Source organism: Lagopus muta, chromosome 4 (genome assembly GCF_023343835.1).
Source record: "Lagopus muta isolate bLagMut1 chromosome 4, bLagMut1 primary, whole genome shotgun sequence".
NCBI lineage: Eukaryota > Metazoa > Chordata > Aves > Galliformes > Phasianidae > Lagopus > Lagopus muta.
Genome location: NC_064436.1, coordinates 19,524,672 through 19,538,770, shown reverse-complemented (window position 1 = coordinate 19,538,770; position 14,099 = coordinate 19,524,672). Strand labels below are relative to the sequence as shown.

The 14,099-nt window shown below is 42.4% G+C and overlaps 1 protein-coding gene across 1 annotated transcript in view; it reads right to left on the bottom strand.

The window, feature by feature from the left end:
• The window catches only part of PPA2 (inorganic pyrophosphatase 2), a 44,567-nt gene that overhangs the window by 23,691 nt on the left and 6,777 nt on the right, over positions 1-14,099 (bottom strand). The window contains 8 exon segments of the mRNA XM_048941989.1: positions 657-710; positions 8,753-8,797; positions 10,317-10,381; positions 12,572-12,779; positions 12,781-12,872; positions 12,875-12,934; positions 12,937-13,071; positions 13,074-13,163. Of these exon segments, the coding sequence (XP_048797946.1) occupies positions 657-710; positions 8,753-8,797; positions 10,317-10,381; positions 12,572-12,779; positions 12,781-12,872; positions 12,875-12,934; positions 12,937-13,071; positions 13,074-13,163 (749 nt within the window).

The window sequence follows — 14,099 nt, the reverse complement described above, 5'->3', positions numbered from 1 at the left end:
GAACAACTCACTCAGCTCTACTGTTAACATAACTGCAGAAGGAGATACTTTGTATGAGTGAGGACCTAATGCGTTTTTTTGTCAAAAGGAAACTTCCTTTATTTGTCACCTCATTTGTCAGGAGGCTGCTATTACACAATAGGAAGTGAGAGGAATTCAATCCTAGAATGGTTTGAGATGAAAGGGGCCCTGGTCCAACCTCCCTGGATTGAAAAGGGACACTTACAGCTCCAGCCCCTCCAGCCTGACCCTGGCTGTCTCCAGGGATGGAGCACCCACCAGCTCTATGGGCAACCTGTGCCAGTGCCTCAGATCCTCTGCCCTGAGTGTTTCGTGAGTGAGCAGGACTCAAGCTATGTGGTAAGACAGTGTTCTGCTGCCCAGCGCCCCAGAATCTGCTGCAGGTATGCAGTATCCTGCAGTCAGACGGCTGTCAGGAAGGAATACCTGCATTATGGGAGCAGAATTCCAGCCTCAGAGCTTTCTATAATCACACTGGCAATGTCTGTATGCACAACTTCAAGTTAATATTTTAACAAACTAAAAGCAATATCTATAAAGAGCAATCCACACTGATTAAACTCCAAATACTGGAACCCACTGTATTGTCACTACTTTCATAAATACCTATATATTCAAGTATTTTTCTTAATTACCTCCATTTTTGCATTTGTCCAACGAGGCACTTCTACAACCATATTAAATAGGACCTAAAATAAAAACAATTAAAGAACTGAAAATAAAATCCACTTAGCAAGTAATATTTTCCAATTAAAAAAAATTCTCTGTGTCTGGCTGCAACATACAACAAATCCCTCTATTGCAGCTGCTTTTACTTAAGTACAATTTGTTTAGCTCCTCACAGTAATATTCAGCCTCCTCAGTTCATCCTTCACCCATTCACCTCTGAGAATATGAATGAATAATGGAAATACACAGTTGTTCTTGTTCCAGTACCAGTATTGCTCTTCACAGAATGTTAAATAAGCCCATAGAATGGTTCACCACAAGGCAGTATTCTGTCCACTAGTCAAAAAAGACTAAACATTTCTACATGAAAGAGTTAGCTTCTTTCAAGCACTGAAAAGGACAATGCATTCTCTCACAACCACCACAAGGATTTATTTCTTCAGGTCTTCTTTTTTGCCTTTTTTGGGTTTTTTTTTTTTTTTTTAATTAAAAAAAATAGAAAACACCTAAAAGCTACTGACAGTGCTGATTGTCTGTCAAATCTATTTGAAGCGAGGCACAATGAATCCAAAGGCAATGGCAGAGAAAGGATGCAGATACCTCACCTTAGTGTAAGCTCTTTTCATTGTAGAGACAAAGTAAAAATTAACAATGGAGGAAAAAAAAAAAAACAACACCACCTAAGAAAAGCCATAACTGCTGTAAGGTTTCACCTTCTGAAGCTATCAGATTTAAACACCAAGGAGAACAGAGTATTAAACAACATGGGTAACTAGACCGAACCCAGCAATGCCTATAATTATTTTCTCCGTGAGTAATAATCCCAAATATCACATTACCTGAGACACATCTTCATATAAAAACTTGTTGGATTATTAAAAATGGCACCGGATTAGGAAAGGTCAAAATATGTTCTTGAGGACATTTGTAGTAAAAAAAATAAACCGACTGAAGAACTGTACTGACTCTCAAGCTGTACCATTAGTAAAGCTGTGGCAGACACTTAAATATTTGGATTTTTCCTATTTTTCTGCTCCAGTTACAGCAAAAAAATACCACTAGCAGGGGGAATGCCACAGTCTGATTAAAGTCACTCCAATGGTTTTATGATCATTTCCCCTCAAAACTGGAATGCAAGAAGCAAGAAGGCAACTTTCATATCACCCACTGTCTTTCCCATGAGACCACAAGCTATACACAATCCTGATGGCAAATTACAGTAGATTTAAATGAAATTTGCCATCTCTAAGTATTGTGCCCATATTGTAATCACTGGCATTTAAGTATGTCATTATTAGGTCATAATTAAGCACATCAAACAAGAGGAAAAGGAAAAAAATAAAAATAAAGGAGAAAGATGCTCCAGATCACTTCCATAAAGTACATTTTACGTATATAAGCATAGTTGAAACTGAGAAGCCCTCAAAGAGAGTTCAAAGACATCAACACTAAGGAAGCAGCTGCAGAGCAAAGAAATGTACGTGCAGCAGCAGGTAAGAGCAAGGCTGGAAAAGAGTCAAATAAAGTTTGCACATCCATCTCAGAAACATTTGGAAAAAGAAATGCACAGCATGGAAGCCGGTGCTGACAAGAAATTGCCAGCAAGTGAAAGAACTGTTCTGACTGGCAGCTACAGGCAGGAGGAGGACAAACTTCTCCTGCAGTTACACACAATGCCTCGTCCTCCATGAAAATCTTGCGTTGTGAAGAATGCGACTGCCTATTTTCCTCACCGCCTCAAATACAACAACCTGTAAATGCTGCCTGGAACTTTAATTGGTCCTCACTAGAACAATTCTCAGGGCTGGACCACAGCTGGATGGAAGCGAATTACAATGCTTCCCTCAAAAGGAATGAGTTGGATTTGACTTGGCTTTAAGACCAGGCCTTCATAATTTGTGGTATCAGTCAAACATGAACTGTCAGGTCTTAAATGTGACAGCCAGACAGATTAATTCATATGCAAAAAACAAAACAAAACAAAAACCCAGCCCCAGAAGTACTTTCGCTAATACTAAGCTGCCACAAGCATTTACAAGATTAATTAACAAGCATTTACAAGAGATTAATAACTTCATGCAGTGCTTACCTTTAAAAATAAAGTTTTATTTATAGGGTAATTACATTTTCACAGTGATGAGGCAGAATTCACCGAAGTGGAAAGAGCACATATTAGACAGTTTGACAGACGGAAAGAGAGATTTCTATTGATTGAGATTTCAAACCTTCGATTTCTCTAGGTTGTGGGTTTTGTTTTGTTCTAAAGTTGCCTCTCTTTTTTCCTCTGCTTTCCTACTGCCTTGTTTCCCTGCTTGCCTAAATGTCATCCAGGATTCCTTCTCCTTCACTCTTACACTCTTTTCCATTCCAACAGGCATCTATTCCCTCCATCCACTACAATCCTCTCCCTCAAGTGCTTGCTGCAGAACACTCCTGGCCCCAGCTGCAAACAGTAACATCTCAGGCATCACATGTCTGCACAGATTACCACCTGCATTTGCCATTTGGTGGTTAGCTTTGGCTGGTCATTGTGTCTGGCAATTGATATTTTTTATCTTTCATCAGTAAAACAAAAAAAATTTCACCTCAGGAAAAAGCCACGTGAGCCACACTTCTACCCCCTCAAGGAAAGGTAAGATTGCTCCAACAGCCCATGGCACACCTTCCAATGAGAGAAAAAAAACAAACCCAGAAGCTAATTTCTCATGAAACAAAAAACTACTGCTTTAGGAAGTTTAGCATCTAGCTGCTTTAACATGCCAGCAGTCAGCTGGTCTGCCTATGAGATCACTGCTTGCCAAAGTCCAGATTTTATCTAGATTCAGAAAAAGGGAGAGAACTCATAAGCTAGGGAAAGTGACCTTATAGGGTCCAGAGGGATGTTAAACCCAAGGTGTCATGGAGCTTGTTTGACTTTGGGTTAATGTGAACAAAGGACATATGTTTGTATTTCTGCTCCATTATATCTGGAGGAGAGAAAGAGAAAAAAAAAAAAAATCAGCATGGAAAGGTCAAATATATATTTCCCAGTTCCTCAAACTCAGTATGAAAATAATGAGAAAATTACATCAGAAAAAGAAACTCTCTAAAGAGAATCCTTTATTATCTAAGGACAGCCAAACTACATCACATAGGAATTGACGTAGGATGTAAATAAGTGTTTGCATTAGCAGGGTGTTTTCTTCAACAAGGCTTGGCAACTTACTGCATTCCATTTGAATTAAACTGTTTTTAATGTAAAATCTTTTCTACTTCTATTACTCAATAGAGACAATAGGAACAGGGAGGGTTTTTTCTTTTTGTTGTTGTTTGCCTTTTAAGCACAGAGATATAGCAATATTACTCAGAATGCTCATACAAGTGTTGAGAAAAGCACGGAAAATCCACACCGTTGTACCTAGGTAAACTGCGGGACACTCATCTCCACAAATGACCAATGGGAAAAAAATACTGCCGGCTCTGGTTTGTTCTAAGAAGAGATTCTTAGAGAAGATGGCTCATTTTGGTCAAGGTTTGTTACAACAAATTTGAACACCACAGGTAAGCAGAAAAGAAATTAAGCACATTTCTGACACTATTTTTGCAACCCACCCTTCTGGATTACCATCAATCATTCTCAGAAACAGTTTTTCTTCCTTGCCTAACTTTTGCCCCTCTTGCTCAACTATTCTATTTCTCAGTCTTCCTAAGTTCCTGAGTTGGTGTATTTGAGGGGCGGGTTTTGAATAGGTACAATTGTGCTCAAGGATTGCAACATGTAACACTCAACTCTGAAGCATCAGCTTATTTGAAGAAGTGGAGCAACCCATGCAGAACAAGAAGAGTGACAAAGTGAGAGATGAAGAGGAGAAGAGAAACTCAGTATAATTATTATCTTTGTAATATGCTCCTTAAGGCCTGACTGCCATTCACCATCAGGACTGCACGAGGTAAGCTGAAGATTGTTACATTAGTCATTTTTATAGTAGAGTACTTTAAAAAAATATATCCGACAGTATTAAAGGCTGCATTTTGGGGCTACTGACCCTCCTCATAGAGAAACTTGGAGCTCACAAGACAGAGATAAGAAAAAAAATAGCTATGATTTTCATTTTCATTTTTGTCTACCTGCTCATTTGCAGTCTTACACGGATTCTCACCAGCAGCTTGCATTTGTGGACTGAGGAGAATGGAAAGGATGAACTGCAGTCTAGTGCTACCAGTCTGAACAAAGAGTAGTGTTTTCAGTAACATGAGTTTATAAGAAGACAGAAAGACAAACAAAGGGAAAACAAAACGAAAAATAAAAAAAAGGAAAGTAAAAACTGGCATGAAATACAACCAGAAATAAATGAAGAGGGTCTTGCTCATAAGATGACACCCTGTGTTACAAGCATTTCTGATATAACACTTACTAGGAGGTGTCCACCAACAAAAACAGCAAAGTAGATATCAGTAGCATCTGGAGACCAAATACTGTACCTAAAGAGAAGTCAGCAGAACTTTCCCAAGACAAATTAATAGAGCACCTTCCAAAAAAGGAACACAGTGCCCACTGTAAATGTGAAGTGCCTTCAAGCTCTTCACAGTGTCCTTCCCTCACGTTATACTGCAATGAGAATCAAGAACATTGTGGAAGAATTTTTATCCACAGATATATGAACAGTGATCAATTAGTTAGCAGACACATTCACCTGCAGAACTACTCAGGATAGAACCTTGACAAAAATGCAAATAAAACCTCAGATCTCAAGAAATCAATTCTCTAAAGTCAAGCCTGACCACTGATACAGCTTTCACAGTAAACCAACTCTACTCCAATAAATTTCCTGGGCAGATGAGAGAAGATTAATAAATACTGAGAAGAACAGAAGTAATCTAGAATAACAAAAAGGAAAATTTGCAGCTATTGGAGAGATACACAGAAAAAAGCTAGGCAACTTCACACATCAGGGTGAAACCTTCACAGATAATCTAGATTTTGGAACACAAAACTCTTTGTAACGGACCTACTATAGCCCAAGTTACACACACCAAAAAAGTGTCTAACATGACTACAGAAGGTTACAGAAGCTGTAGTTAAGAGAGAACGCACAGCCCAAGTTTTGCAGCTGCATTATATGGGACATAACACTAGCTTTTCCCTGCTTATGGAACACACTGCCTTTATCGTAAGACAACTCTGACACCACAAATGGGAACTCTGTTGCAAGCATCAGGCCCTCAATCAAATTGCCTATTCAGACCACATGAGCACAGTGATGAATCGTATCCCATCCCACTGCCTCATCTATCAAAAGGTTTTGCCTGACAGAAGGAATTCAACTTAAGTCCACAAAGGCCACAAGAACACGACAAAACCAAACCTGTCTTACTTCTTTCTGCTATTTTTCAACTGCTTTGGTAGTGCCTGAAAGTTAGGAGTATAATTTCTGCATGCTTGGACAGATTAAGGCCAATGTGTTAAATAAACCTTTGTATTTAGGAACACCTGAGTCCCCTGAATGACATAATGTGAACACCAAAGACATATACAACAACAATAGATCAGAAACTCTTGCATTTCAGTGGGGAAGCAACACTTCACATTAGTCTTGAGAAGAAAACTATGACCTCTTCAAACCTCCCTGCCAGACTTGTAAGACTGTAGTCAACAGTCCATTCCTGACAGTTTTGACTGTAACCACAGTGGGAACATCCATCCCTTCAGACACAAATGTGAAACTTCGGATGCCTTTCAGCAAGATTTACTCAGGAAGAGCAGATTCCAAGTGCCTGCAATGCTAAAGACAAAGCAGAGGTTCAGACTGCAGGCTGGCAACAGTTTTGGGACTGAAGCTGAATATGATTTCTTCCAACATAGCTTCTCCCTGAAAGTAACTCCTTTCAAGTCTCTGAACAGCCAAAAGATCAGTTGTCAACAACAGTTGCAAAACTGAATTTAACAGAGATTTGGGAAGGTCTAAAACATTGCAAGAAAGAAGGGTTCCTTACAAGATTTAATACACAACTATCACAGCTTTTCCCTTCAAACTAGAAGCTGAGATTGCAGAACAGCTAACAGGCACATTCCTTTATCCTGTAAACAGACTCCTTTTTTTGAGACCTCCTTCCCTGTATAAGAAATGCAAAGAACAATTTAAAGTTAGAGAGACTGAGCAGACTCATGCAGAAATTGCATCTTTTTCCACTCCTAAATGTATTTGTTTATTAAGTGCTACCTTGAGTTTGAAAGCAGGAGCATGAGTTTTAACTTTGTTCCTAGGGCAAGCAGAACTGTTACCTTTGAACTTTGGCCAACTGCAGCAAGGATCAACTCAACACCCAGTAACAACAGTAGCCTTTGCATCCCTAGACCAAGACCATCCCTAGACCAAGCTATGGAATATAGTGCTTCAAAGATCTTCAGAAATCAGTACAGAGCATTATATTTCTCATTTTCTCTTTATACCCTCATTGAGCTGTACTTTCCCTGGAATCCCTGCAGGGATACATTTCTCCCTAGGCAAAGGTGGCAGTGTAAGACAGAACACTGCTTTCCTGAACACAAAGATCCCTTTCTTTTCTCTCTTCTCCTCAGCTCCCAAACATGATGAAAAAAGGTTTCCTAAATGATTGGCATTCTCGCCTTTCACCACTTAGGACCAAACAGATTTGGGAAGCCTGCAGACTACACGTTCGCTTGCGTACTCACATAAGATGCTCAAAGACCAACATCTGCATTTGCCTTTGCTCCTTTTCCACCGCTTTATGCAACCACAGCCCAGAGTTCTCTCATAGTGAGAGTTAAGTGAAGCAGCTCTAGAGTCTACCCTGACCCAGAAAATAAGAGCTGCTCAGCTTCTCAGGTTTTTTTTTTCCTTATTTGTTTTCCCCATAGAGTGATCCAGAGATTAGAAAAAGGGAACGAGAAATACTGTTTTAAATGAACTACCATACTTGCCCCCTACACAGACAAAATTTAGACACTGCACAGAACAGGGTTTGCATTTCTGTAAACAGCAGATAGTGTCACAGTGTTCAAGACCAATAATTAAGAGTTCATGTTGCAAAAAGGTCAAGAAAGCCTATTGGGACATACTTCTTCTCCTTGTCAACTTATCCGTCAGGTACAATTCTACATCTACCAAATAGTACTTAAGGGGGCATCAAGCAGCAGGAAACCCACTAAGTGTCACACAGCTTGAAGGTGGAAGAAATACATTGTGCAGGACTGTGTGGGGACTGGTGTACAATACAGAAACCAGCATGTCCCATGCTAGTTGTCAACCTGTAAGAAGATTTCAGACAGTTCTTTAACATTGGATGGATAGTTACAGTTTTGCAATATGACTGGTCAAACAGATACTAAGAAGACAGAGGGGCATGGGGGAAAGAAGAAAGGACACAAGAAAACACGTCTTTGTTTTTTCAACTGAATTTTATCCCCCACCAAGGAAAGCAAAATAAAAAAAAAAAAAAAGCAAATATGCAAAAAAGCTACATTTTGGAAAAGACACTTGCATAAACAACTCTGTTTCACAGGAAAAGCTTGAACAGACTGGCCATGTTTCTTCTCTAAGGCTCAGCTTTAGTGCTGGTTAATACTGAGCCAGTAGCAGATGTGACTTTCTCTCTTTGGGCTTACTAAATGAGCACAGAAAATGATACAACTTCAGGTGTAAAAAACAGGAATAGTAATTCTAATTTCTGCCCTATATACTTACAATCTCTTAAGTTTTGTATATATACCAAAATTAAGTCATGGTCAAAGCATCATGAATATTCCACTAATTGAGGTTTTTTACTGAAAATGCTTTTGCCAAAAAGAAAATATATCTACACTGTAACAGTTAAAATGAAACTCTGAAAAAGCAGTATAAAAGTGTTTGTCTTTGAGAACTTTTTGATGAATAAAAGAATTCTAACATTTCTGACTCATTAAAGGAGGAGAATATTAAATCCCTGTAAGTATTCTTTTCCTGAAAGACTTGCATTTGAACATATGTTAACTATATTCAGTAAAAGATTACTTTGCAGAAAAGCAAAATGATGCAAAGGAGGGAAAAGAAAAGGAGGAGGAGGGAAAAGAACCCAGCAGTACCTCATTTCCTGTAGTCTTTGACCTCTTTGCAGGAATCTCTTTATCCTATAAGGTAAGGGTGAACAAAGAACATTAGAGAGCAATCGTGTATTCACATCAATACAGATATTAATAGTTTTAAATGCAAATGAAACACTCTCATGTAGGAAGGCACAAACAGTAACTTTTCAAAATAAGTTGTTGGTCCCATTTGATTGTGAAGTTACAACCTTCCCACTGTTAACAGAGCAAGAGAAAAATATACATGGACGAATTCACTTCCTCTCTGCTATGCAGAGATTTCAAGCAGCAGTTTAGGCATCAGCTGTTTAAAACACATCAGTCATCCTTCTGCTCACCTGAACAGAATAAAAAACAAAACAACAAACAATATGGAAAATAGGCCTGGAGTTATCCACCACAAAATTAAGTTCACAAAGCTTAGATTAGAAGGGGCAAAGAATATAACACGTAATCCCTAACCTCCTCATTTTGAAAAGAGGGTAAAAATAGCACTGACAACAACTCTTTTCTGGTGTTCACGTCCCACAAGAAGCTCTGAAGCTCTTTCCTTGCTCACACAGCCAAAATGAAAGGCTCTCTGCATTAATCAGTCATCACTGTACTATAATTTAGTCCACAGAAAACTCACAGACCACAATCCTTCTCACCAAACAAACTCTTGAAGCAGACCCAGCAAGGCCTCCAAACAACATGTGGGTGAAAATGCCCCTTGATTTCATATTAATAGCACCCAGTCCACAGAGCATCTTAGTAATGACAGTTAAAATAATTCAGGAAATTGGTTCATTACTCAGATAGAGACTTGTGAACACACTACAGCTGTTGACATATCTCAGCAGTCACATCACCCATAGAGTCCCAGCAACAAATCAAGAGAACGGCCAAAACCCTCCCAACCTGTTTGTGTAACAAGTGTACCATAATAAGCAAACCTAAGTCTAAACCAAAGACTGTCAGTTCCCACCAGTGACATATAAAACAGGCGTTTCATTATTGCCATAATGAAACTCCAGGGAACGTGGCTAACAAGACGTGAAAGTGCTCAGCTGCACCTCACGCCTCGTAATTCTCTAAAGGTGCGATTACCACTTCTCTCTCGGGCATTATTGTTGGCTTCCAATTATAATCCTCCTTTTGGGAATTAAAAAAATACACCAGAAGTCACATAAGTATGTGCTGTACACGTCCCACAGCAAGGAAACGCACGTTTAACTGCAGACATAGAAAAAAATCCATTTTTTTAAATAACAATAGGAAGCGAGCTGAAAAACCCGGGAACACAAACTTTAAACAGAGAATTGCTACATGGTACTGAGAGGGCTCTTCATACCCTCAGTCACCTGGAGATTTAAAAGGACAAGTGGTTTATTTACACAGTTATGATGCTTCAATACAAATTACTGAACTTCACTGGGAAAATGAGGTGGAGTTATCTCACATTATTACTCAGACTGGCTTAAAATGCCTCCTTTGGCACTATAGACTTGTCTCTTAATTGTTTAAAAAAATCCTTTTAAAAGTGCATTTATATCTAAAGAGTACTCAAAGTAAAAATACATACCTCTTTGGATCCAGCAAAGAGTGGAATATCATGAAATGGGGAGATATATTTACCATCAGCATTCTCTGAAAAATAAAACAACAAAGTAACATTACAAGTCTAGATATACATGCTGTAAGATGTCTGCACTAGTAACAACTATTATGCAGTATAGAAATCTATGATATGACAACATACCCATCAATTAAATCTCTTCCTGGAGTTCAATTCCAAAGACTGAAAAATAAGCTACGTGCAGGACAACGTATTTGATTCTTTGACAATGACTTACTGGAATCAGAATTATTGATTTGGTATTCAATACCACACTTCTCTTTTCTACCTAGCTGGCAATACAAGCTATAGAAAGATGAGAAGATCCCTTCCTTGTCTTTTCCTTTCTTCCTTGGTAGTACACAACCATTAACAGAGAAAAAAAAGGTGTGGAATACTCAGGGAACCTCAGTTCCATGAGTGATCAGTGAATCTCCATGGTCTTCTAGTAGTATAGCCCTGATGACTTTACTGTATTTCTAGTGAGCTAAATTTCACAATCACAAAGAGAAAATTCTTCAGCAAGCTGAAATCTGATGAAAAGAACATACGAGCGATGGTATAATAGCTCAGGCCCTAGATACGAAACATGATAACCTCAAATCCTGCAAAAATTGACATTACCTTAATGGAGGCCTAGTCTGCACCTCAGCCTTGCTTCCACTATAGAAAGGAACAAAATTTACCAGAGTAAACGCTGAAGCATTTCAAATCACTTGGAAACTCTTCAATATACCGAAGCCCAAACAGAAACAGAAACATATATTAATACGTTTATATACAAGACACTGATCTCAAGGAGTTCCACCTTTGTTAGCACTCCTCTTTATGGTAAATGGAAACACAAAACTCTTTATTTACCTTTGGACAACCTCAACAACAAGGAATACATGCTGGCTGTTTTCATAGAATGGCTTAGGTTGAAAAGGACCTTAAATGGACCCTGTTGTGAGCAGAGCTGCCACCCACTAGATCAGACTGCCCAAGAGACCATCTAACCTGGCCTCAAACTCCCCTAGGGATGGGGCATCCCCAGCTCTGGGCAGTACGTTGCAGTGCCTCACCACTATGAGTAAAGAATTTCTTCCTAACATCTAACTCAAATTTCCCCTCTTTTAGTTTAAAGCCATCCTCCCTTATCCTATCAGTATCAGGCTGTGCAAAAAGTCACTCCCCCTCTTGCTCGAGGAGGATTAAGGCCTCAATGAAGTCTCCCTGGAGCCTTCTCCTTCCAAGCTAAACATCCCAAACTTTCTAGGCCTATCTTAGTTGAAGAGGTACTCCAGCCCTTTTATCATCCTTGTGGCCCTCCTCTGGACCTGCTCCAACAGCTCCACATAATTCCTGAACTGGGGGATCCCAGGCCCAGACACAATACCCCAGATAGACCTTAGAAGGTGAGAGCAGAGATACAATCACCTCCCTCGCCCTGCTGGCAACTCTTGGAAGCCCCCCAGACCATCCTCCTAATTAAAGCAAAGTTTAGTGGTGGGCTGCTTGCTTCCACTGACTGACATGCCTTGCAGCTCCCTGGGGACTGAGCACATGGAGCCCTGGCAGAGCAGTGCCAAAAGGGCACATGACGACTGCAGACGTCAGAGGTAACTCCTAAGAAGCTGACGAACTAAAGACGTACACAACAGCAAAGTGCAGTACGGTCAGTGTAGTTAGTGACACGTGTAATGCTGAAGCTCCCGCTCCAGGAGGCCTCCTGGAGCCCTGCCCGCGCTCTCCCAGTGCCACCTTGCTGCTGCTCACGCTGCAGCCCTGCTGTCTGGATGCCAGTCTCAGCGTGACGTCTCCAAGAGGGCTGGCCTGGCCACAGGGTACAGGCAGTACTCCCACAGAGCTGACACAGTGCTGAGGCGAGGCTCCTTCTGCCAAGCCCATCCTTAGGCTCCCCAGTGCCCCACGTGCCCCCAGCACCCCCACAACCTTCAGGGAACTTTGCAGGGCCCGTGCAGCACACACACCGGCCCGGAGGCCCTTACAGGCCCAGCCTTTCCTCCGAAAGGCAGATCTGCCGGGAAATCTCTTCACTTTCCACGCAAATCGCCCCCTAGGGTAGAGGGGAGCCTCGGGGCCGACCCCTCGAGCAACGCGAGAGGCCTCAGCGGGAGCGGCAGGCGGCTACCGCCTCTCCCCGCCGTGCCCCGTCCCGAGGCGGAGAAAGAAGGAAGGAAGGGGGGGGAGGTCACCAGGCCCCGGGTGCTGCTACTTACTAAAGTAGAGGCGGTAATCGGGAGAGTTGGGCCGCCCCCGCTGCTCCGTGCCGTAGCGGGCCATGGCGGTGAGGCAGCGGCGCGGCGGCCACCCCCACTCCCGCGCCGCCAGCAGCCGCCCCAACCCCGGCAGCGCACGCATGATGGCTGCGACCGCCTCCCTCCCCTTCCTGCGGCCGCCGGGCCTGCGCCGCGCCGTGCCGGCCTCCTGCCCCCTGCCCCTTGCCCCGGCTGTCCCTAGCGGTCCCCGCCAGCAGGCCCGGCTCGGCCCTGCAGACAGGATGCTACTGCGACAGGGCCCCTCTCCTTCTGCCGCACCGACGCGGACGGGCAGCAGCAGCAGTCCGTACCGCCGCGCTGCGCCTGAGGGGAGGCGCGGCTCTCAGCCCCGAGAGGCACAAGATGGCGGTTTGCCCCGAGGCGGCAGTTGTCGCCGGGTCCAAACTCTGGCTGTGGGGTCCGTGAGATGGCCGCTTGCCCCCAGCCGCGGGAGAAGGGGTCAGAGGGAGGAAATAGGGGCATGGAAGGAGTGGTGCCATGGCAGGTTTGTCAGCCCCAGTGGAGGTGTGACGATTGCCATCCTGCCTGCTCCCTGGCAATTAAGTGTTCGCTTCTCAGCACACGGCTCCCACTCCTGCACCAGGGTAGCTGGGCTACTGGCACTGATTCCCACAGATAGGTAATGCTTGTTATATTGAACTTTGCTGACACATAAATTAGCTTATCATCCGTATTCTCTTTGTAGTGGTTTTGTATTCCTCTATGGATGATGTTTCCTGCAGCATGGGATTTTATGGATTTTATCCGTGGATACAGGTTGCTTCTCATCCTCTGTTTTTCAAACATTCCTGAGAAGGAACTGCTTTATTTCACTGATGGAGAAGCAGGCTGAACAGTTAGTGTTACTGTTGTCACTCTTCAATCTCAAGCCAGTTGTCCTTGGTGGTCAATATCAATTTTGGATTTTAACCCTGGTCTGAATTATGCTGGAAGATTTGTGCAGGATCAGGTCCCTTGGTTGGGAAGGCCTCACGGTGGCTCACAGGGAGCAAAGGGGCAGTGCTCAGCTCTGCTCTCTGGGGACAGAGATGGGGCCTGAGGGAACAGCATGGAGCTGTGTCATGGGAGGGTCAGGGTGCTAGGAAAAGGTTCTTCAACAGAGGGTGGTGGGCATGGCATTGGCTCCTCAGGCCAGCGGGCACAGCCCCAAGCTGTTGGAATTCAAGGAGCATTTGGACTATGCTTTCAGCTATAGGGTTTGGGGTTTTGGGTGGTCCTATGTGGAGCCAAGAGTTGGATTCAGTGATCATGTTTGGTCCCTTCCAACTCAGGATATTCTTCTGTGATTCGTCTGATGTGTGCTGGTAGTTGGGTTTTTCATGACAGTGAGGGCTCTGGATAAAAAGCTGCTATCTTCTTTCTTCTCTCTCTTTTTCTTTTTCTTTTTTTTTTTCCCTTTTGTGTGTGTGTGCATGCCATTGTTTGCTAAATTTGTCACAACAGGCTGATCTTCAGGAGAGTACAAAGG